The sequence below is a fragment of the Capra hircus genome, chromosome 3 (assembly GCF_001704415.2).
Source record: "Capra hircus breed San Clemente chromosome 3, ASM170441v1, whole genome shotgun sequence".
In the NCBI taxonomy this organism is placed as follows: Eukaryota; Metazoa; Chordata; class Mammalia; order Artiodactyla; family Bovidae; genus Capra; species Capra hircus.
The window spans coordinates 85818733-85844221 of NC_030810.1; the positions used below are offsets into that span (position 1 = coordinate 85818733).

At 40.0% G+C, this 25489-nt stretch overlaps 1 protein-coding gene across 1 annotated transcript in view; it reads left to right on the top strand.

The window, feature by feature from the left end:
* FAM102B (family with sequence similarity 102 member B) overlaps positions 1 to 10929 on the top strand; it is a 72653-nt gene extending 61724 nt beyond the window's left edge. The window contains exons 7-11 of the mRNA XM_018045842.1: positions 3432 to 3527; positions 3616 to 3805; positions 3902 to 4029; positions 5247 to 5316; positions 10808 to 10929. Coding sequence (XP_017901331.1) covers positions 3432 to 3527; positions 3616 to 3805; positions 3902 to 4029; positions 5247 to 5316; positions 10808 to 10850 — 527 coding nt within the window. The 3' untranslated portion in view covers positions 10851 to 10929. The remainder of the gene's footprint in view (positions 1 to 3431; positions 3528 to 3615; positions 3806 to 3901; positions 4030 to 5246; positions 5317 to 10807) is intronic.

Sequence of the window (25489 nt, forward strand, 5' to 3'; positions counted from 1 at the left end):
TCATGCAATTTTTCTTTAAGCCAGTGCTTCATTTTGTCCAAAGGGTATGTCATGCTTTGATGAATTAAATGCTGTGTTGCAGTGACGCTCCCGGCCCCACCGTCGTGTGCCTCTGATGCCCACAGATCCCATAGGACACTACGGGAGTGTCCCCATTGCCAGTAGCTTCTGCCAGTCACCCTTCAGGTGGTGCTTCTCTTCCATGAATCACGTGCCCTCTGTCAGTGGTTCCCAAATATTAGTGCACATCAGAATCACCTAGTGGGCTTGTTAAACCATAGATTGCTGACACTGCAGCCAGAGTTTTTGATTAAATAAATCCAGATTGGAGCCTGAAAATGGCATGGCTAAGTTCCCATGTGATGCTGCTGCTGGGATCACTTCTCCAGACAAACTCATAGTCAGAGGCTGCCCCCCAGGTGTAAAGCAGGCAAGGGGAATGTCAAGTTGGCTGGGGAAAAAGCACTCACGAGCTTCCTTTTTTATCCCATCCCATGTGACCAGGGTTATTATTTGAAAGAAGAAGAAGAAAGGTGTAGTGATACAATTAATGTTTTCAGCACTCCTTAGATGGCAAAGATAAGGTTTCTTATACGTAATGAGGATTATGATATTGCCTGATTTGAGATCAGTGAATTTTTTGTGACTTTTAACTCTCCTGTTAGCTCCTTCTCTTCAGTATTTAAACATTCTGAATTCTTTCTCATATTGGAAACCAAACAGTCATCAGCCCTATATCATTCTCTATCGCCTGTTCCTCCTTGGGCTCATACTCTTCTCCTTCCTCCATGCCCACCCTCTTTCTCTCACACTTTTCATAGCCAAATTTCTAGGAATAATGTACTGCCCACTTATTCCCAAACACATAAGATTCTGACTTCTGCATTCTGCCCTCTCTTGGTGATGTCTCCAAGGATATGACTGTCAAATCTTGTGGGCATTTTTTCCATTGTCATTTGAATAAATTGGCCATTTATTCTTTCTGGAAACTTTCTCTTCCCTTGGCTCCCGCTTCTCTTCTCTAACTTCTCAGAGGCTCCTTTATCTTCTTCCTCCTTCCTCTTAAAATATGGATGCTCACCAGGATTTGGTTCTCTCCATTCACCCCGCCCTGAGCAATGTCATCTGTAGCTTCAATTTAACTATCATGTAAATATGAGTTAAAAGTGTGTTTGATTTACAAATTTGTGTTGCCTCCAAAACTTCATCCTGACTCCAGGCACATGTTTCCAAATGTTTTTTGGAAACATCCACTTCATGTCACATTAGACTGAACCCCATCTGTTTAACTTTTTTCTCGGCAAGCCTCTAAGTTCCTCATGATCAGGTCTTAATTTATCTTTGGGTCAACAGCGTAATGGCCAGGGACACAGTAGAAATCTGTGACCAGTGAACGGGTGTCCTCAGGTATCTTAAATCCCACATGCCCAGCACATCTTCCTAACTCTTCCTCCTGTATTTTGTATTGTAGTTATCCTGACACACACTTCCAGTTAGTGACGAAGTACTGTCATTTGTGCCTGCTCAGCATCTCTCAGCTGAATTATTACAAAAATCTTCACTCCTTCACCTTCTATTCATCCTGCTGCCAAAGTAATTCTTCCCAAAATGTCAATTTAGTCAAGTCACACCCTTGCTTAAAGCCATTGGATTATTTCCTTCCTTAAACTCATAGAGCTAAGTCCTTCATTATCAAGCATCTGCTCATCTCTCTTTCCTTCAGTCATAATTGGGTATATGCCAGCTTTGCGGAACTATTTGCCTTTCTACAGACAAGGCATGCTTTTTCCCACCTAATCTAGCCAAGAAACTCTTATATATTGTTAAAAAACCTGGAGTTAATCTCCAACAGAGGTCTTTCCCCCATTACCACATAGTGTTCGATGTGTTTGTCCTTTGGAGCTCTTGATAGCTTCTTTTTGGTGCTTGTATTTTGGTACTTGCCACATGAAGCATATATTTTATTTATTTTGTACCCTTATATCTTGTACAGGATTGGGCATTGACCTGCTAAGAGCTTAATAAATATTTATTGAATGAACATATTTTGAAAACCAGTAAATGGATGAATTAAGATCTGAGCTAGCCCTAGGAGTAAAGTATATAATTCTTGATATGAACCAACTCTTTTCATTCAGAATCTGCAGTACTGGGGCTTAGGACCACTGTCAAGCAGGACTAGGGATGCTGGTTTGCATCTGTACCTTACAGTCTGTCCAGAAATGAAAAACCCTTTGCAGAAGGTCCAGGTCACTCTAGTAGCTTACTTATTTGGCAGCATTTGTTGGCCCATCTGTGTTCAATATCATTTATAGAGCTGTTGTTATAATTGTTATATTACTCAGTTGGGTTTTATTTTGCCTGTAAGTGAAAAACAGTTCTAGTTTCCAAATATTTCACTCTAATGAAAATGGCCACAGTTCTGCATTCTGTAGAAGAAGCCTAGTTCTGAAAATACACAGTTGGCATCTGGAATATGCACATTATTAGGGAAATAGTAGAAGCGGGTTTGACACTGCTTTTTTTGTACATTTACTTTGAAACTGAATACTATAATCAATTTCTGCAGAACCTTATTCTCAGTGGTATATCACATGCTGTGTTGTTTTAAACCACAGACATTTGTACAAATTATAGCCTAGCACTGCCATCTCTAATGCAAAAGTCACAAAGTACTCTTTAGCCTCCCATTGTGATAGATTTGGGAAGCAAGATTTCCTCAAACACCACACAAAAACCTGGCAATTCTGTGAGAATTTAGAAGAACCCATCTGACTCCCTTTTTAAAAAATATTTATTATTTATTTATTTGGCTGTGCCAGATCTTAGTTGTGGCATGTGGGATCTAGTTCCCTGACCAAGGATCAAACCTGGGCCCCCAGCATTAGGAGCATGGAGTCTCAGCCACTGGACCACCAGAGTCGTTTGACTCCTTTTTATCAGAGAAATACTAAATATAAAAACTGAAATAGTTTAAGATAGAATGCTATTAAATCTTATGAAAGGTACCATAGCACTTTGGTAAACTGAGGTATTTAAGTTTTTTGTACAGTATTTCTTGCAACACAGTTATTTACATTGTAATGATTTAAAGGAATTTCACTCTTGATAATGAATTTAGCAGCTTCTGAAATCCATAGATTGGGCTTCCCTGGAGGCTCAGTGGCAAAGAATCACCTGCAATGCAGGAGACCCAGGTTTGATCCCTGCGTTGGGAAGATCCCGTGGAGAAGGAAATGGTAATCCCACTCCAGTATTCTTGCCTGGAGAATCCTTTGGACAGAGGAGCCTAGCAGGCTACAGCCCATAGGGTCACAAAAGAGTTGGACATGACTTAGCAACTAAACAACAACAAAATCCATAGATTAGAATACATATCTACCATTGACTTGTTGACAATAAGAGTAACATCATGTTATGACGTATTGCAGATCTCTCAGCAAAGAGTGCCTCTGTTCCAGATGAACTTGGTGCCTGTGGACATTCTAGAACATCAAGCTATGCAAGCCAGCAATCAAAAGTATCAGGTAGAGGCTAAGAGTGGTGCAGGGAGGCATGTTTGCTTGTAGTGTATTTGATACTAGTGTTAACAACCAGAATGATTTTCTCTGATAGGGTATAGCTCCTGCCACTCCCGGTCATCTAGTTTCTCTGAGCTCTGCCACAGAAGAAATACCTCAGTGGGAAGTACATCAACAGGAATTGAAAGTATTCTAGAGCCGTGTGATGAAGTTGAGCAAAAGACAGCTGAACCAAGTCTTGATACAGCAGATAAAGAAGATACAGCTTTAGAAATACTCAACAGGTATCATTTTGGACTCATTTTAAATGGGGGGGAGGGGACAACTTCATTTTAATGACCTACTAAAGAGAGGAATTTTTTTTTAAATTATTTTCAAAGATGCCCAGTGAAGCAAGACTCTGTAGAATCTCAGCTGAAGCGAGTTGATGATACCAGAGTGGATGCAGATGATATTGTGGAGAAAATATTACAGAGTCAAGACTTCAGCCTAGATTCCAGTGCAGAAGGTGTGTAGATAGCCATTAAGCATATGGAAATATGGACTTCCCGGGTGGCACCAGTGGTAAAGAACCTGCTTGCCAGTGCAGGAGATGCAAGAGATGTGGGTTCAGTTCCTGGGTTGGTTGGGAAGATCCCCTGGAGGAGGGCATGGCAGTCCACTCCAGTATTCTCACCTGGAAAAATCCCATGGACAGAGGAGCCTGGCAGGCCTATGGCCCATAGGGTCGCAAAGAGTCAGACATGACTGAGGCGATTTAACACGCATATATAGATATATGTGATCCAGGTTTGAATAATCCATGTGGTCAGTAGTGAATAGGCCGTTCATCACGATACTGAGTGTTGCATATCTATAAAATAAACTTCACACCCATTGAAAATCTGAAGATAACTGTATACCTTGGGCCTCCTGGGTGGCTCAGTGATAAAGAATCCACCTGCCAAGTAGAAGATATAAGTTCATTCCTTGGGTCAGGAAGATCCTCTGAAGGGGAAAACGGCAACCCACTCCAGTGTTCTTGCCTGGGAAATCCCGTGGACAGAGGAGCGTGGCAGGCTCTAGTCCATGGGGGAGTCGCAAAGAGTCAGACACAACTTTGTGACTAAACAACCACTTTATAGTTTATTTGCTAATGGACATTAAATTTGGGAAAGAATTAACTTTAAAAATGTCAATTTTTAAGGAAGCTTCTATCGTACTTTTTAGCTATGCATCAATGTCCACTTTATAATAGATATGTTCATCTGCTTTGTCGTAACGGGGCATGAGTACCTCAGGTCACTGCTGCAGTTTGGGAGGTTGGGTGGTAGTCCCTCATTCCCTTCTTAGCATTTTCACTGAAGCTGAAAATTTACATGCCACCGATTGGAAAAGTATAATTATTCATGCTGGTGTGACTAGAGAGCAGTTAACAATGGACTTAGTTTCATTATGTAACTGGTTATGAAGAGAAATAATTAAACCCCACTTGAGGAAATTTGTAGGAACAGCTGTCTTCTTTACTCAGCCCTAAGAAAAATAGCTTACAGAAAGTTAATGAGAAGTAACTATTAGGATTTCTTTTAAACTGCCTGTTTTAAAACATGTGTGTAGCTCTTGTTTTAAGTTTTTATTTCTTTAACAAAACTGAAATGTAAAATGTTAATTTATTGTAATATGAATATTATTTGACAGTAATCTAATAACCATATGTATAACAAATATTGTCAATGTGTCTTGCAGAAGAAGGACTGAGGTTATTTGTGGGTCCTGGAGGAAGAACAACCTTCGGTAGTCGACATCTTCCAAACAGGTATGTAGACCAAAGCGTATCTTACTCAAGAGTAGAATGACTTTTTCTTTTAAATGCTCATGAGTGGAAGATGAAAGTTACAAAGTTTGTATCAGATTGAGTCTAGAAAGCAAAGTGTTAATAGTTCCATGAGAAAAATTACAGCTCTTAGTGTAGCTTAGTTTTCCATATCCGGAGTATGTTTCCTTATCCTGAGTATGTATAAAATACAATTTGTATTTTGTAAGTTTATTTGTTGATTTCCTTAGATGTGTTTTTAGAATGTATTAGTAGAGAACTGGTAGAGTATTGGGAGAATAAAATAAGTGAGCAGTCACCCGGGAGTATGTGGAAAACAAATATTCCTGGTGGTAGGAACAAACAGAAAGGACTTACAGGCATAATAATTATAATATATAACTATACAGTAGTGAATATATAATAATTATAGGTGGTACTTACTGAGCATTTACTAGTTATGTGCTGAGCACCATATATATATTTCATTCAAGTCTTACCTCTTTCAATGCTCAAAAAAATACCATTATTAGTTTTTTAAAAGAGGGAAAAAAAGATAAAAAGAGCTTAAGGTAATTTATCCAAAGAAAGCCTTAAAGCTAATAAGTGGTAAAACCAGGACTCATCCATGTCTCTTTTGAGTCTAAAGTCCATTCATTGTACTTAATCATTTTACCTTACTGGCTCATGATTAATATAACCTATGTAAAGAATTGCCAGTAAACAGGTTTTTCTGAGGAGGTGGGGCATGTGAAATGGAGTTGAGACATGAGGCTGGGAAGTGTCTTGAAGACAGGTTATAAAGGGCCTCTGTTGCCATAACAGAATGTTTAAGCTTCTTGTATACACTGGGGATCCACTGGTCATTCTTCAACAGAGAACTGGCAGATTGGCATTTTAGAAAAGTAACTGGCCATGATTTTGAAGGTAGATTGGAGCAAGCAGAGTCTAGTAGTCGGGAACAGGCAGAAGAATAAAATTTATAAGGACAGTGATACATGTATGGTAGAGAAAAATGTATTTCTGAATTAAAGTGACAAGTTCACATCCTAACCAGCCACTTTCGGAGTAAACCATTTAACTTCAATTGAACTTCGCTCTTGAAAAATGCGGCCATATGCCCACTTCTTGGAGTTGTTTTAAAATATAAATGGCATGATTATACTCATTAAGCCCTAGCTATTAGTATTTTAGATTATATTCACTAAGGCTTCCCTGTATTATTTAGGAGGAGCAGCAGAAGACACAGTTGCAACCAAAAGGACCCAGAATAATAAATGCTCAGAAGCATAAGCTGTCTCATTAGACTGCCCAGGGGCCACTATTGATTTTACAGTGTTAATAACCTCCCTGTAAGCCTCAGTTTCCTCCCCTGTAAAATGGGGATGATAAATAAGTTACCTAACTCACAGGCTTTTTTGAGGGTTAGATCATTGATGTAAAGTTGTTTAACACAGTACCTGGCACATAGAAAGCTCTCAATATATGCTAGCTATTTGTGTTGTTACACAGAGAAAAGATTAATTTCTAGTTGAGAAAGAATTTAGCTTTTAATTCTTTAATTTAAAGAATGCTTTTAATTCGTTAAAACCAAATATAAAGAGAATGCTAGAATATTATCACCGAAAGCCTAAAGGGACCATTGGGGTTGACGTAGATTCATATTACATGCTGGAGAACATCAGGGACAGTGTGTCATGGTGAAAGGAGAATGAGCCAGAGTCAGATATGGGTTCTGTTCCTGTGCATGCTCAGTCACTTCTGTCGTGTCCGACTCTTTGCAGCCCCATGGACTGTAGCCTGCTAGGCTCTTCTGTCCATGGGGATTCTCCACGCAAGAATACTGGAGTAGTTGCCACTTCCTACTACAGGAAATCTTCCCGACCCAGGGATCGAACCCGCATCTCTATGTTTTCCTGCATTGGCAGGCAAACTCTTCACCACTAGTGCCACTGTCCTGGCTTAGCCATGATTGCCCAGCATAGCCGTAGTGATCTTGACATATTGCATCTCTCACTTGCTACCAAGAAGACAGCTGCATCCCTGGAAGAATAACACACACAGCCCAACACACATGGGCTTCCTGGGTTGGGTTTAGTCCCAAGCTCCACCATTTATGAGCTGTGTGTCTTTGGTAACTTACTTCACTTCTCTCTGCCTCAGTGTCCTCACATCTAAAATAGTGATGATAATACAACCAACTTCATAAAAGTTATACTGTTTAAATGATATAAGACACGGTAATGCTTAGGACAAAATCTGGCACGCAGTAAGCACTTTAGTACTCAATCAGTTCAGTTCAGTTGCTCAGTCATGTCCGACTCTTTGTGACTCCCACGTCAGGCTTCCCTGTCCATCACCAACTCCCGGAGGTTGCTCAAACTCATGTCCATTGAGTTGAGGATGCCATCCAACCATCTCATCCTCTGTCGTCTCCTACTAATTAAAGGTCTGTCTTTCACAGTTACTATGGTAGTTAATCTACTTACTGTCCAGCAAGTACTTGCACACATAGGTCTGTCCATAAATAGTGGGTATTCATCAGAGACACTAATGTGTTAGTGTTAGATATATTATGTAAGATAAACTAGTAGCACAGGATAAAACCACGATCATTTACCTAGGGCACAGAAGAGGCACAAGTGAACCGAAGTTCCAACAGGGAACCTGTGAGATTGAAGAGAACAGAGCAACAAGTGATAGAGACTTGGGGAGGACTGTCTGCAGTAATCCTTTATAAGTCTAGCGAATACAGCCGGGCTGGCTCAGAGCTGCTTACAGAGCCCTGCATGCACCTCCTTGCTTGCCCTTAGGACATTTAATTTCTGTCAAGTAGTCTGATTTCATTCCTCTGTGATTTATCGCTCATCTCTGAGTGCTTTTACACTTTTCTCTTTATCACTGGTTTTTAGCATTTGGTTGTGATGTGCCTTGGTGTGTTTTTCTTTGCATTTATTCTGCTTAGGGTTCATTGAGCCTCTTGAATCTGTGGGTTTACAGTTTTCTTCAAAATTGGAAGCACTCCAGCCATTATTTTTCTCCACTTCTTCTGATACTCTGGACTTACACATTCTAGCTTGTGGCATCCCTGAGCTCTGGCGTGATTCCTCCACTCTAAGAGACCACCTCACTGTATTGGGTTCTCCCTCCCGGCACTGTAGGCTTGGAGGATCCAAAAGGAAATGGCTTCAGGCAGCATGCTGCGGCAGCTTGTCTGGCTTGCTTGCTTTCTTTCCCTTATCTCAGGACCAGTCCCATGCTGCCTGTTGTCCAGTGTGTGAAAACTGTTGTTTCATATATTCTATCCAGTTTTCTGGTTCCTATTATTCCATCACTTCAAGAAACAGAACCATTTTAGGACATCTGAAAGCCACTGTGTAGTGGTGCTTACCAGGGTTCCTTAAAATTCTGATTATCTGCAGACATGAAAGAGTGTTCACCACTGTTCTGTTGAATATGTTCCTATTTCTTCTTTAGAATGAATCCATTAGAAGAGAAGTCCCTGAGCAAGCAACTGAGAACTCCAGTTCAGCCCATAGTGGACTAGTAACCACAATTACTAGTGGTTACTACTACTTCCATTTTTTATAATTTTAAAATTTCCTCTTAAAATTCCATTAAGGGCAGAGACCAGTCATGGTAGTTACTTCTGGTCTTACTGATCTCTGGCATCCTCAGAGTGAAATGTCAGGTAGTAGCCCCTGTTATCTTGACCAGTGACGAGACTGGAGCCTGGTGTTAACTTTGAGCAGTGATACCCTCCGTCCATGCAACTCCACTTTCGCTTCCCTCATACTTATTCAGGAGGGATCATGGAAGGGGTAGAAAGATGCTCATCCAAAAATAAATCCAGTGCCAACAAAAAGACACTGTTTACAGTGCTACAGAAAACCTTTAGTAGGGGAGTTTGGGTGAGTTTTTTGTTTGTGTGTGTGTGTGTGTTTTGCTGCACCCCACAGCTTGTGGGATCTTAGCTCCCCAACAGGGACTGAAATTGTACCCATGCCATCAGCAGAGTCCTGACCACTGGAGTGAGTGTGTGTGGTCACAACTCTGACACTTTCTGACTTTCTGACTCTTTGTGACCCTGTGGACTGTAGCCCGCCAGGCTCCTCTGTCCATGGGATTCTCCAGGCAAGAACACTGGAGTGGGTAGCCATTCCCTTCTCCAGGGGATCTTCCAGACCCAGGGGTCAAACTTGCATCTCCTGCATTGGCAGCAGGTTCTTTACCAACTGCGCAACCTGGGAAGTCCAACCCTAACCACTGGACCATCAGGGAATTCTTAGTTTGGGTGTTTTAAGTATTACCTGCCCTGGACTCCTTGCTTGGTACCTTGTGATAAATGCTGTGCTTTCCTTCAGCACACACACACACACAAACCTTATCCTAGACCAAGAAACAATAGAAGGACCATGCATGTTTATTCCATTGTAACATAAGGCCAAGGCACCAGGTGCATCAAAAATAGCAAAAAAAAAAAAAACGCAAAAAAAAAAAAAATCTGTTGATGAGGCCTTTTATTTCTAAATACTTTTATTCACAAAGCTTGCAAATTTTAAGTCTTTTAGTATTCTCCATATTTCATTAATAGAGGTCAGATAGTACCTGGCATATTAGGGCAAAGGCTAAGCTGCTGTAATAAAGAGACTCCAAAATAAAATGGCCAGCCTGGAGGGACAAATTTGCCCCGAAGTGATTCATTGATGCAGGTAACCTCTGTTTTGTCCTTTACCATTCTCCTTAACCTGTGTTGTCAAAGTTGCTACTCGTCCAAGGCGCAAGCAATTTCCCTTTAAGTAAGGGAGGAAGAAGTTGGCATGTCTCCATTCATGTTCCCTGGGGGAAACTTGGTCACAAGGCTACACTTACAGACAAAAGAGTTTAGGAAATGTGCTCTCAAGCCAAGCAACCTGTACCTAGCTAAAACCATGGAAAGGGGGAGGGTAGATGTGGGAGACAACCAGTAGGCTGACAAACCAAGCTTGTAAAGAAATAAATGCCTCCTCAAGATCATTTTCCCTTTTAATCTGCATTTACATAGATATAATTTACAATATGGACCACTTACAAAGACATTTGCATTTAACTAAAATAAATTTTGCACTTCCAAGTTAAATATGTAAAGACACCACCACACTACTAATGCTACTAGAAACTGTCATCTGTTAACTCAGTGCAAGACCTGAACCACCAGAGCCAATACATTTCAGATTTATATATAAACATGTTTGCCACAGTATGTTGACACAGTAAGAATTTGGAAACATAAGTATGAGGTGATCAGGAACCAGACTAATCCCAGTGCAGCAGTTAATAAACATGTAAGACTTAAAAGTACTTTCTCTCTGTGATACCTATAAGCCTTGTGGATATCAAATCAAGCAGAAAATGTCTAATGCACTGTCTCTTTGGGGACAAGGTTAACCGGAACAGTCTCAAACACTGCAGTTCACAAGTTTGAAGTTTTGTTTTGTCTTTTCCCTATTTTTAGGGTGGGGTCTGGAGCTTATGAACAAGTTGTGATCAAACGCTAGAAGTCAAGCTGGTGAACTGACGCTTCCCTGTGGGTTTAAGATGTGGGCAGTTGAGCTATTAAAGCACTTTATCCAAGCACTTAGAGCAAATGAACCTATTAAAAAATGAAGCATGTTCATCTATCAAGAGGGAAGTCAACACTGATTTCTTCTCTGAAGGTGCCCACCACTCTCCTTTCTCACCTACCAAGAGGGAACATCGGAATGGCAGTACCAGAGCAGTGTGCCACGTGTGCTTATAGGGACATGGCCTCTGTGGTCAGTGCACATAATAATGAAAAGCCTGCTTTTTCTGTAAAAACATCCAATGGGAAAAAAACACTGTACATCTGAGTATAGTTTTAGTGTTTAAGTGTCAAACCTGTGATAGACATGTTCAACTGATTCGGCTCTAGCTTTTAAATTTTGTGTTTGCGAGACAAGAAGTGAAAATAATTTAAACTATAAATTCTGCCAAGAATAGATATAATTCCTGGGAAGGTATAATATACTCCTTACAGTATTGTACTAAATTCAGTCACTCTTCTTGATGCAATAATTGATATAAAATGTGGGTGCTTGTGCTTTGGGAAGGTGTTCTACTACAGTTTAAATATGTAAAATGCTTAATTCTAAACGAATCAGTCATAAACTGAAAAACAAGTGTGTGTTATAAGTCTGAGATACGTGAATGAGTATAATGCTATTATTATGCAGTACGTGTTATTACTTGGTAATATTAGATGGGCTGCAGAATTTCCATTAGTGCTATATGAAAGACTAAGAGAAGTATAAGATTCAGTATGTTAAGCTTCCTTAAGATGCCCTAACGTAAGAGCCCTGTTAACTAACCATAATATCTGCTGGGTTTAGGAGTCAAATTTTAGAACAACAGGAGGAAAATTGAGGTGCGGTCAGAAACAAAACTGCCTTTTCTCTGAAGAGTCAAGCTTACATGAAACGGAAAATTATTCCAAGGAGGTAATGGATAAAGAACAAGGGAGAGACGCTTGACCTTACGGACATGGACCCGTTGTTTTCAGTTTTCTTCTTAGCTGCATCAGAAATTAGTTATTTTGAGGCAAGAATAGAATACAACATACATCAAGTAGAGCTTTTAAAGTAAGAATATCTGATCTGGATCCAGTTAAATAGCACAGCAGATAAACCTCAAGAGTTTTTCTGGTCTTACGTGACAGTTTCTGTGTGGAAAGATCTCAGTTTTCTTGGACTCAATTAGTCACTGAAAAGAATGTTGCTCCTATGGAACCAGTAATTCCCAGTCTTTAACTTTCAAAACCAGGTCCAAGAAATATAGTGTGTTAGAGTTACTTTGGTCTAGTATTTCCATGTTGGCAAAATAAGGGAAAAAATATTATTTTTAAAGAAAATTTATTTTAGTATCCAAATTTAAAGGTTTGAAAGTTTTTGAATAATTCATGTTAGGGTTTTTTTTTTAAATATTTCAATGATTGGGTATTCCAAATTAATTCAGTACTACTTTTATAAATAGATGCTGATTTTTTTAAAGAGATAACACCCTATTTGGGGATATTTTGAATGTTGAAAGATAGAATTTTCTGACTTATTAGTTAAACTTTCTTGTTAAGATTTGTTTTGAAGAAAAACATTGACCTGAACATTTTAGTCTAACCAAGGAAAATGCTACCTTAAGTGGCAAAGACTTGCTGTCTATGAATAAACAGGTGAATTGATCCATTCATTATATATTATGGGAAAAAGAAAATCAAAGTTTTTAAGAGAGATGTGAAGATATTGTTTAGAGAGATATTTAGTATGATGTCTTAAAAACGTATTTTTCTATTTTCAAAGTATTAGTTCTATATTTTTTATTGGCATCTCTACAGATGATTTTGCAGTTTTAAAAGTGATTATAAAAACTAGATTGTAAGTTAGGTTCCATGAGGATGTTCTTCAGATACGTAAGTGATGCCATGGTTAGGACACTGCCCCCATCTTACTCATCTTTGACTGCCCTTGGCCCAATACAAGACTGGCTCTTGGTAGTTAAGATGATAGAGAATTATTTTTAAAAAACAAAATGTGGAGAGATTTTGAAAATCGTGCCTTTGATTGAGCAGTCACCAGATATATCTTGATTAATGTAGTAGTAAATATAACCAATATTTTAATAAGTAGAAACATTAGGAAGAAAAAAGATAAGTGTCCTCTGTAGTCAGTGAAAGTCTGGATTTATTTTATTCTATTTTGTGTTTTGTCAGCATACTTTGCAACTGGATTTCTTTAGATTCCTCGAAAATATTTGTCGAAGGACCTGTGTGTCTTACTTTCTAGTTTTTCTTGAACTATTGTACTATTAGTATCTTAACCATGTAGCTATTCAAAAAAACCTGCTTATTAAATACCAAGTCCACTTTTGTTTCCATTTTGAGTTTAGAAAATAAATTTGAAAACCTACTGTTAATAAATTTTTAACTTAAATATTACAAATTTTATTTTTTAATATTAAAATCTAATATTTATATCACCTAGTCTTGGAGAATTTGCAGATGTATAACATTTTTTTTTCTAATCTTCCCTCGTAAAAAGGATTCATGATCTTTTAAACCTAAGTATTTCTGATCAGATAGATAATGAAGTGTCTTAAATACCTTGGTGGGGAGGCACTTCCTGTGACTTGTGCTGGTGACCAAGATTAGAGAGAATGTGAAGGGTCGCTAAGGGCAGAGGAGGCCCTGGGCCATTAATTTACACACTGACTGTCGACTCCCCTTAGCAATGGTGGTGGTGAAGGCTTCTGTATACAGACAACTGATTGAGATTGGTTACTTAGAATCTGAGAAAGTCTTGACCAAGAATCCTCAAGTCCACCAACCCATTCCAGCAAAATTCTATCAGAGTAATGCTCTCCAAACTAGATTCTTCTGTATGTGCTTTTTGTTTTTTAAATAGAAACCATGAGCCACAGGTGTCTACCACTTAGCCCATTTGTTGCTAGAAGGAAAAATAATCTTCTAGCTTCCAGTCAAATCAGATTCAGTTGTCAATGAGTTTTGATATATTAAAACATCCAGAAGTATTTTTAGAATTTTAAGATTTCCATGCTAACAGACTACTTGCAAGTTCATGCTAATAGTATTATTAAATACTTCATTGAAGTTCTCTGAAATGTTACGCTTCCATTACATATGATAATGTTCTGAAAGAGACTAGGCTCATATGACAGGATTGCATTTTAACAGATCTTTAACTGGGACAGTTCAGAAATTATGCTTGGTCAGTTCTCCTGGATGGTACGTCATGTTAATATAACCTATACTATAGTTGAAATTGGGTTATGCCATTACTCATATGTTGGCTTAGGTACTGTACATAGTCTTAATAGCTGAGATGTTAAAGAATATGAAGTCTAAAAATACAAAGGATCAAACAGGCCTATATTAACCTGTTTTAAGACTGCTTTGGATTTAAAGGCCTTATTCCCTTATATATGACTCTTTAGAATATAATATATATACACAGTATATTTTAAATGGTCATGTGGGTGATCTCTAACTACTCTCCATGTGACAAAATGTGCAACATTTTTAATTTATGTGGACAATAAACTCCACATTCACAAGTGTTTATGTTCATCCTATGTATATAACAAAGAATTCTCTTACTGATACTCACTGACCAAATCTCATGTACAGGAAGACATTTAGGGTATATTCAGTTTGGTTCTTTTGGAGATATGTCTTATTTTGGGGATCACCTTCCTCTTATACATTTACTTGGTCCTCTGGAAGTTGATAGAGTTGTGGGTAATCATGTAAATGCTTATGAGTAAAATTTTATTGAAGTGATTCCATTAGTATTCTAATCTCTAATACATGGAAAATGACCTTCATATTTATATTTTTTGTTAATTGTCCAACTATTAATCCAGGAAATGTTTTCCTTTTTTTTTTACCAAAACTAATTTTTTATTGTAAAATATTTGAGTAATGTAAAGGTGAATCTTACACATGTTCAATAAAAATCATATCTTAAAGTTTAGAATGTTGTTTATCCTTTAAAATTTCAGCTAAGATTCTGTCGGAAATCTACCAGATTCTTGCCAACAAAAGAAAACCAAAGGGAAAGGACCAGTGTATAACTTCTCCCTAGGGTTTCTCTTTATTTATGACCAAGTAGTATACCAGGTTTATAGACCTCTCTACAGTCCTGTGAGCGTGGACTTTGGAATGAGACAGACCTGAATTTGAATTCAGACTCCCCTCAGAACCTGCTTTCTAATCTAGCATGGAGGTAATACCACCAACTCTTTCCAGTTATGATGAAGAACATAAAAGCTAATGTTAGGAATATGCCACTTAGTAGGCACTTAAGTGTTTGATCAAGCTAAAATTTGTCTTTGTGTGGCATCTACATACACATCTTAATTCTAGTGTTAAGACAGAAGATGGTCAATAAGTGTGGCACTCTTAGACATTAAAATCATGTCTTTAAATGATATTCATGATCACCACAACTTTGTACAGACTGTTCTTTTTGACTAAAATGTCCTCACAGAGAGGGACAATGTCAACACATTCTCTCTGCAGATAATCAAATTATAACAGCAATTTAAAGTTAATGAAGAACTATGGTTCACTATGAGTTTGAACCCAGATCCCTGCAGACCGTCATGACTTCCCTGGATGGTGCAGATTATGAAAAGTTACATAAGTTAAGGAGGAAGTACCTTGCTTGCTGGCAGAAGTAGGGTGGGCTATGGCCACTCTAGGTGAAACCCTCAAACCTCCTCCTCAGTACACAGGATCATTCCAGGTGACTTTGTGCCAGATCACAGCAGAACCTGGCAGGAGCCTCTGATCTGTCCCCTCAGACTCTTTCTTTCAATATAGTTGATGTACAGTTTGAAGTTACAGGTGTACAGCATAGTGACTCACAATTTTTAAAGCTTATACTACATTTATAGTTACAAAATATTGGCTATATTCCCTCTGTTGTACAATATATCCTTGTATCTTATTTTATACTTAATAATTTGGAATTTTTAATCCTGAACCACCCCCCTGGGCGGGGGGGGGGGGGGGGGCTCCTTTCCTGGTGGTCCAGTGGCTGGGACTCAGAGCTCCCAAAGTAGGGGTTCCAGGTTTGATCCCTGGTCAGGAAACTGGATCCCACATGCCACAACTAAAGATCCCACACGCCACAGCAAGGATCAAGGATCCCCAGTGCTGCAGCTGAGATATAGCACAGCCAAATAAATAAATACTTAAAAAACAATAATTTCCTACCCCTGTCTTGCCCCTCCCCTCTTTCCCCTCCCCTCTGGTAACTACTAGTTGGTTTTCTGTAAGTGTATATAAGTTCTCTATATCTGTAAATTTCTTTGTTATATTCACTAGTTTTTTAGATTCATAATATACAGAATTTATCATTCTCTTATTTCACTTAATACCCTTCAAGTCCATCCATGTTGTTGCAAATGGCAAAATCTTGTTTTTATGGCTGAGTAGTGTTCCACTGAATGTATCTATACCACATCTTTATCCATTCATCTGTTGATGGGCACTTAGATTGACTCCACATCTTATAAATAATGCTGCTGTGAAAATCAGGGTTCATATCTTTTCAAATTAGTTTTTTCTTTTCAGATATATATCCAAGAGTGGAATTGCTGGGTCATATAGTAGTTTTTAATTTTTTGAGAAACTGCCATATTTTTTCTGTGACTGCACATAATTTACATTCCCACCAATAGTGTACAAGAGTTCCCTTTTCTCATATCCTCACCAGCATTTGTTATTTGAGTTCTTAATGATACCATTCTGACTGGTGTGAGGTGGTTATCTCATTGTGGTTTTGATTTGTATTTCTCCGATGATTAACAACATTGAGCATCTTTTCATGTGCCTCTTGGCCATCTGTATGTCTTCTTTAGAAAATATTCAGATCTTCTACCCATTTTTTAATCAGGTTGTCTTTTTTATTTATGTTGAGTTGTATGAGCTCTTTACATATGTTGGCTATTAACCCCTTGTCAGTCATATAATTTGCAAATATTTTCTCCCATTCCATAGGTTGTCTTTTTGTTACTGATGATTTCTTTGCTGTGCATAATAAGTTTTAAGTTTCATTAGGTACCGTTTGTTTATTTTTGCTTTTATGTTTGTTGCCTTGGTAGACTGGCCTAAGAAAACATTCCTATGAGTATGTCAGAGAATGTTTTGTCTGTGTTCTTTTCTAGGAGTTTTATGGCCTCATGTCCTAAATTTAGGTATTTAAACCACTTTGAGTTTTTGTATATGCTGTGAGGGATATCTAATCTAATTTCATTGATTATAACATGTAGCTATCCAGCTTTCACAGCACCGCTTGTTGAAGAGATTTTCTCCATTATATATTCTTACCTCCTTTGTCATAGGTTAATTTAGCATAGTTGTGTGGATTTATTACTGGGCACTCTACTCTGTTCCATTAATCTGTCTATCTGTTTTTATGCCAATACCACACTGTTTTGATCCTGTAGCTTTGTAGTACAGCCTGATTTCTGGGAGGGTTAAGCCTCCAGCTTTGCTGTTTTTCCTCAGCATTGCTTTGGCAATTCTGGGTCTTTTTTGTTCCATACAGATTCTTAAAGTTTTGTTCTAGTTCTGTGAACAATGTCCTTGGTATCTTGCTAGGAACTGCACTGGATCTGTAGATTGCCTTGGGTAGTGTTGTCATTTTAGCAGTATTAATTCTTCCAATCTGTTTGTGTCCTGTCCCTTCAGACGTTCTTGCCCATGTCTCAAGCATGGGGTTCCCAGGCCCAGCCTTCTCATGACTTACCCCATCTTTCCTCAACACCTAGTTTTTTCTCCCTTCCTCCTTACATCCTCCCCCTTCTTTCACCTTATTTTACCTTTTCCTTCCTGTACATACATAGCATATACCTGGTTGCAGCAGATATAAGGGAATGAAACCTTTCTTTTCCTTTGCATCATATGCAGTCTTTGGTGGAGCTAACTCATCCCACTTTACACAAGATGTAACACAAATTTAGGAAACATAAATAGAAAAGGCCTAAATTTAGACACTCTCATCAATCAGTGATCTCTATGCCATAGGGACCATGTAATAACAAAATGCAAAGACCATTCAGTATGAATTAGTTTAGACCCCATCCCTATGCATTACAGCTCAGCTAAGTGATGTCTCTTCAACCATTTCTCTTAAGAAACTGACTCCACTGATAGATCTTGAAACCATTTCCGCAGTGATTTTCCTGAATATGCATAGCAAAAGCTTCAAACATCTAAAGAAAATAGCCATAACTAGAAATATTTTTTTTGCATTTTATTTATAGGGAGTCCTCAAAGCAAATGAATACATTTACTCTTAAGTGGGAAAAGTATGCCACCTTCTGGTATTGAACTTAAGTGATTCCGTTCAAAAATGCCTCTCTTACATGAGCCTGTGTCTGGCTCTTCTTTCTCCTATATTCCTATATTCTTTGGAATTAAGACCAAAGGAAAAACATATTTTATATGTTCTCAGTACTAAATTTAAAAATTTCACGTGTTTTAAAAGATTTTAAAGCACTGCATACTCTGCTTAAACAAGGCAAAACTGTTTTTAGTATGGAATTAACCAAAGATTCAGTAAGTTCAATGACATGATTCCTCCTAGAAAAGACTGGGAGGTCAGCATGATAAAGGGATTCCAGAGGGACAAGGCTAGACAAAGACATGGCATGGGAAAACATAGCCAATTCAATGAAGGCAAAATATCTGAGTGTGGGATGAGGTGTGGAAATAGGAAGCAATGCAGCACTTCCAGGAAAGAACAGAATGACCAGACTTTGACTAGTTTCAGGTCTGGTCACAGCATATATTACAGGATGAAATGGAATAGGGAGCAATGCTGGCACAGAGTACATACAGTTTAACAGGAACTTAGAACCCAACAGGCAAACGGGTAGAGGCCATTGACAGTTGAGACAGGTATATAACTTAGGGTAATGGTGGCATCAAAACTAGTTGCAAAAGAAGTGAAATTAACATTTACTGTAGAAACTTGACTTCCAGCTCCTACCAGCTGGCTTGCTAGATCTTACCATTACTCTTAAATATTCCCTACTTCTGGATATCCCCAAAGATATCCACATTCAATAATAAACCATGTTGACCATAGTTAACACCTGCATGCTCCATGAAAGTATAATCTACTAAGACTCCGCCACGGCACTGCTGGCGACACTATCCCTGGCCTCCAGCCTACAGCTGCTTGGCTGTCTCCACAGTACCAGCTATAATGAGGTGATTTTGTTGGTACCCAAACTCTAATCAAAGAAATTACTTTCATTTGGAATAACTTCCTGACAGAAATGAGCCCCCGAGGCTTGAGAGCAGTTTAAAGAGAGCTGACCTGCTGGGTATGCTATAGACAGGGGGGTTAGGAAGGAAAGGGGTGAAGAGGTGAGAAGCTAAGGGAAGGGTGCTGAGACTGGGGCTGTGTGGAATGTCTTGAGACACTGAAGGGGCTCAGTTTCACATCTCAACTGCACTACAAGGGAGTGCTGTGAGCTGTGCAGAAATTCTTAAAGGGGTTTTGGAGTTGCCCAGACCATGCAAATAGGAATTACAGGCAAATTTCACTCAGAACAAGGGCCGGTAAGTTCCAGCTAATACCGAGTACCATAAATTTCAATCTAACCTGGTGGGTGGGCCATGATGGTGGCAGTAGTGGTAACTTCCCAAGCAAATCTGCAAATAAAACTCTTTCTCCTACAGAACAACCTTTTTCACTGTCATATAGTGTACTTGAATTCCGGGAGCAAAGTTTGCTATTCTTAAGGCCTTCACAGTTACAAAACTGTGACCCATTCAAATGGTTTTCCTAGGAGAAAAAAAACCTGCCCCCACTAAAAGGCCACTAGTCTTTCCAAAACTGGAATTTACTTGTACTTAAATTTAATGGGGAAAAAAAAACCTTTAATAGTTTTCTAGGGAGTGAAATGAAAAGGCTGGGCGCAAACTGTTGAGGGATTTCTTCTTTACACCTTTATAAGCAGTCTAGGTTTCAAAATGAACTTGCAGTACTATTTCCACTTTATTAAAAAGCATATATAGTCATTAAAAAGAATGGGATAAAAATAGATGAAAATGAATTTTGTATTACTAATGATAAAGCTGCATCAAAAACATATAATACCATTTATATGAAATAATTGATATCAGAAGATATTTTATCCACTGGACTTCTCTAAGGAATAGTGGACTGTCTTAGAAAAGCAATGAATTTCAGAGGAAGCAGGTTCCCAGCGGTGTTTCCAAAGGCAGGCACTAGGAAAAATTTTCAAGTTTATAAAGTTTAAAGTCAATAAGTTTAGGAAATGCCCTAGTGGTCCAGTGGTTAGAGCTCTGCGCTCTCACTGCTGAGGTCCTAGGTTCTATCCCTGGTCAGGGAACCAAGATCCCACAAGCTATGCAACATAGCCAAAAAAAAAAAAATTGTATGAAGTTTACTTTAAATTCCATCAATGAAAAGATTTTTAAATTATATAAAACACTTCACCAAACTGCCTACTAATATGCAGCCCACAAATCGGGAGGGGAGGGAGCAAGACATGATTGTCAAATTTCAGATAAGATTATGTCACTTCTCAGAAACCTCCTGAGAGGTTGGAGAAGGAAATAGCAACCCACTCCAGTACTCTTTCCTGGAGAATCCCGTGGAGGGAGGGGCCTCACTTTCACTTTCAGAAACCTCCTAGCAAATTATCCTTGGGAGTCAGGAAAAGCCACAGGCCTTCCAGCACTGCACCCTGGGGAGCTGGTTTCCAGTGAGCTGAGGGCTGCCCTTGGGCATGACTGTAAAGCAAGCAGGAGGCAAGAGTAACAGAGGAGAGCCTGGAGGAGACTATACTGCATCTCAGCAGGTACCCACACTCCATGGGTATCACAGACACTTAGAACCTGGCAAGGTACCATGCAACTCATCACATATACAGATACAAGTAGGGTTGCCAGTGCTGTTTTCTTTAAGTCAGACATTTAATTATTTGGTCTCAGGAAGACATGTAGAAAGACATGTAGAATTATTGTGTTCACTTTTCCAGTCAACTCATGCAGTTGTACGTTGCAACACTGAAAGTTACTCTGTCCCCAGAGGAATATTTGCTGACCCCCAACTTAGAACAATTCAACATGCAAATAAAGGCTTGTATCAAGATACGGAGGTAAAGACAAATCAAGAAGGCAAGTATAGGAGCCACAGAGAAGTGGGGGAGCTGTGGGGAACATCACCCACAGCAGTCATGGGCATTTAAACACTTCTGGGAGGTGATTTAAGCCTGAACAAAGTAGATTTTTGGAGTCTTGGCTAGAAGATCTTGGCTCTAACAGAAGAGAAATGAGAAGAAACCCTAGAAAGCTGCATAGGCCTAGAAAGGTGAGGACAGAGGGCCCTTTGGGCAGGGTAGGGGTGCAAAGTCTAGATTGCATGCCTCCGGGAGTAAAATCAGTGTTAAGTACACAGAGGGGATCTGATAGAACAGTCTAATTAATACTGTTCTCTCCCAGAATCCCTTTTTTTTACTCACCATCTCCCACCAAATCCATTTTCCATCTTATTATTAACCGTTCTAAACTCAGCTTGAGAATTACAGCCTTCCCCCTCCCCCGCAAGGAAGCCCTTCCCAGGTACCCAGTCTGCCTAGCCACAGCTTGTTTCAGGACATTCCAGCTTTGGCAGGTTGCCACAATGTCCCTTGTCCCCCTAGTTCCTTGGCAGAAGCCTACCACATGGGCACATGGCATCCCAAAATAAAAGGCTCCACTTCCCAGCATCCCTTGCTGTAAGGCCTGGCCATGAGACTTCCATCTGGCCAAGAATCAGGAGCAGTGCAAAAAACCTTACCAGACAGCTGGCACGTGCCCTCTGTCCCTTCCCTTTTCTTTTTCACTGGTTTGGAACCTGCCGAGTGGTAGCTAAAGCTCAAATATCTTTGTCCCCAGGGTGCACATGAAGTACAGTGGAAGGGCAAGATGGACATATGCTTGCACAGGGGTCCGTGTGTGGTACAGCAGTCTCTTGGTTGGCTAAGCTCTGCACTCCTATGCTTTAGAAAAAAATGTCTCACTTAGACAACTTTTTTCCTTATTACGTACGTATCCAATTTTGTGACCCCATGGACTACAGCCCACCAGACTCCTCTGTCCAGGGAACTCTCCAGGCAAAGATACTAGAGTGGATAGCCATTCCCCTCTCCAGGGGATCTTCCAAATTCAGGAGTCGAACCAGGGTTCCCTGCACTGCAGGCAGATTCTTTACCATCTGAGCCACCAGGGAAGCCCAATACAAGAAACTATTTCTCTTTCTCCTACTGCTGCTACCCCCTCAATCCCAGCTAGTAAGCTCCAGAGAGCGAAACTCAGAAACCATGGGCAAATATTTTGACTGTTGAGGTTTTGTTCTCTCAAATACCTGCATTCCTGTTGTATATGCGTTTTAGGCTAAGTATCACGGGTTAGAATTAAGCCCAAAGGAGGGAGAGGTTTTAAAGCTACTTCACCCAGTGTGGGCGGCTGCGACCAGTGCACTAAGAGGAGTTACCCCATATCCGAGGTCAGGGGCAGTGGCCGAGAGTGCCAGGCTGCGACAGCGCAGGAAAGGCCAAGAAGAGCTACCCCGCGTCCAAGGCCAGGGGCGGCGGCCGAGAGGAGCTACCCCACATCCGAGGCCAGGGGCAGCACCCGGGAGGAGCGACCTGACGTCCAAGGAGCAGTGGCTGCGCGGGCGCAGGAAGGCCTAGAAGAGCTATCCCACGTTGAAGGTCAGGAAGGGCGGCGGTGAGGAGATACCCCTCGTCCAAGGTAAGGAGCAGCGGCTGCGCTTTGCTGGAGCAGCCATGAAGAGATACCCCACACCCAAGATAAGAGAAACCCAAGTAAGATGGTAGGTATTCCAAGAGGGCATCAGAGGGCAGACACACTGAAATCATAATCACAGAAAACTAGTCAATCTAATCACACTAGGACCACAGCCTTGTCTAACTCAATGAAACTAAGCCACGCCCACGGGGCAACCCAAGATGGGCGGGTCATGGTGGAGAGGTCTGACAGAATGTGGTCCACTGGAGAAGGGAATGGCAAACCACTTCAGTATTCTTGCCTTGAGAACCCCGTGAACAGTATGAAAAGGCAAAGTTATAGGATATGAAAAAGGAACTCCCCAGGTAAGTAGGTGCCCAATATGCTACTGGAGATCAGTGGAGAAATAACTCCAGAAAGAATGAAGGGATAGAGCCAAAGCAAAAACAATACCCAGCTGTGGATGTGACTGGTGATAGAAGCAAGGTCCAATGCTGTAAAGAGCAATATTGCATAGGAACCTGGAATGTCAGGTCCATGAATCAAAACAAATTGGAAGTGGTCAAACAAGAGATGGCAAGGGTGAAAGTCGACATTCTAGGAATAGGCAAACTAAAATGGGCTGGAATGGGTGAATTTAACTCAGATGACCATTATATCTACTACTGCAGGCAGGAATCCCTCAGAAGAAATGGAGTAGCCATCATGGTCAACAAAAGAGTCTGAAATGCAGTACTTGGATGCAATCTCAAAAATGACAGAATGATCTCTCTTCATTTCCAAGGCAAACCATTCAATATCACAGTAATCCAAGTCTATGCCCCAACCAGTAACGCTGAAGAAGTTGAAGTTGAACGGTTCTATGAAGACCTACAAGAGCTTTTAGAACTAACACCCAAAGAAGATGTCCTTTTCATTACAGGGGACTGGAATGCAAAAGTAGGAAGTCAAGAAACACCTGGAGTAACAGGCAAATTTGGCCTTGGAATGCGGAATGAAGCAGGGCAAAGACTAATAAAGTTTTGCCAAGAAAATGCACCGGTCATAGCAAATACCCTCTTCCAACAACACAAGAGAAAACTCTACACATGGACATCACCAGATGGTCAACACCGAAATCAGATTGATTATATTCTTTGCAGCCAAAGATGGAGAAGCTCTATACAGTCAACAAAAACAAGACCAGGAGCTGACTGTGGCTCAGATCATGAACTCCTTATTACCAAATTCAGACTTAAACTGAAGAAAGTAGGGAAAATCGCGAGACCATTCAGGTATGACCTAAATCAAATCCCTTATGATTAGACAGTGGAAGTGAGAAATAGATTTCAAGGCCTAGATCTGATAGATAGAGTGCCTGATGAACTATGGAATGAGGTTAGTGACATTGTACAGGAGACAGAGATCAAGACCATCCCCATGGAAAAGAAATGCAAAAAAGCAAAATGGCTGTCTGGGGAGGCCTTACAAATAGCTGTGAAAAGAAGAGAGGCAAAAAGCAAAGTAGAAAAGGAAAGATATAAGCATCTGAATGCAGAGTTCCAAAGAACAGCAAGAAGAGATAAGAAAGCCTTCCTCAGGAATGAATGCAAAGAAATAGAGGAAAACAACAGAATGGGAAAGACTAGAGATCTCTTCAAGAAAATTAGAGATACCAAGGGAACATTTCATGCAAAGATGGGCTCGATAAAGGACAGAAATGGTATGGACCTAACAGAAGCAGAAGATATTAAAAAGAGGTGGCAAGAATACACAGAAGAACTGTACAAAAAAGATCTTCATGACCTGGATAATCACGATGGTGTGATCACTCATCTAGAGCCAGACATCCTGGAATGTGAAGTCAAGTGGGCCTTAGGAAGCATCACTACGAACAAAGCTAGTGGAGGTGATGGAATTCCAGTGGAGCTATTTCAAATCCTGAAAGATGATGCTGTGAAAGTGCTGCACTCAATTTGCCAGCAAATTTGGAAAACTCAGCAGTGGCCACAGGACTGGAAAAGGTCAGTTTTCATTCCAATCCCAAAGAAAGGCAATGCCAAAGAATGCTCAAACTACCACACAATTGTGCTCATCTCACATGCTAGTAAAGTAATGCTCAAAATTCTCCAAGCCAGGCTTCAGCAATACATGAACCATGAACTTCCTGATGTTCAAGCTGGTTTTAGAAAAGGCACAGAAACCAGAGATCAAATTGCCAACATCCGCTGGATCATGGAAAAAGCAAGAGAGTTCCAGAAAAACATCTATTTCTGCTTTATTGACTATGCCAAAGCCTTTGACTGTGTGAATCACAATAATCTGTGGAAAATTCTGAAAGATACCAGACCACCTGACCTACCTCTTCAGAAACCTGTATGCAGGTCAGGAAGCAACAGTTAGAACTGGATATGGAACAACAGACTGCTTCCAAATAGGAAAAGGAGTACATCAAGGCTGTATATTGTCACCCTGCTTATTTAACTTATATGCAGAGTGTATCATGAGAAATGCTGGGCGGAAGAAACACAAGCTGGAATCAAGATTGCCAGGAGAAATATCAATCACCTCAGATATGCAGATGACACCACCGTTATGGCAGAAAGTGAAGAAGAACTAAAAAGCCTCTTTGATGAAAGTGAAAGAGGAGAGTGAAAAAGTTGGCTTAAAGCTCAACATTCAGAAAACGAAGATCATGGCATCCGGTCCCATCACCTCATGGGAAATAGATGGGGAAACATTGGAAACAGTGTCAGACTTTATTTTCTTGGGCTCCAAAATCACTGCAGATTGTGACTGCAGCCATGAAATTCAAAGATGCTTACTCTTTGGAAGAAAAGTTATGACCAA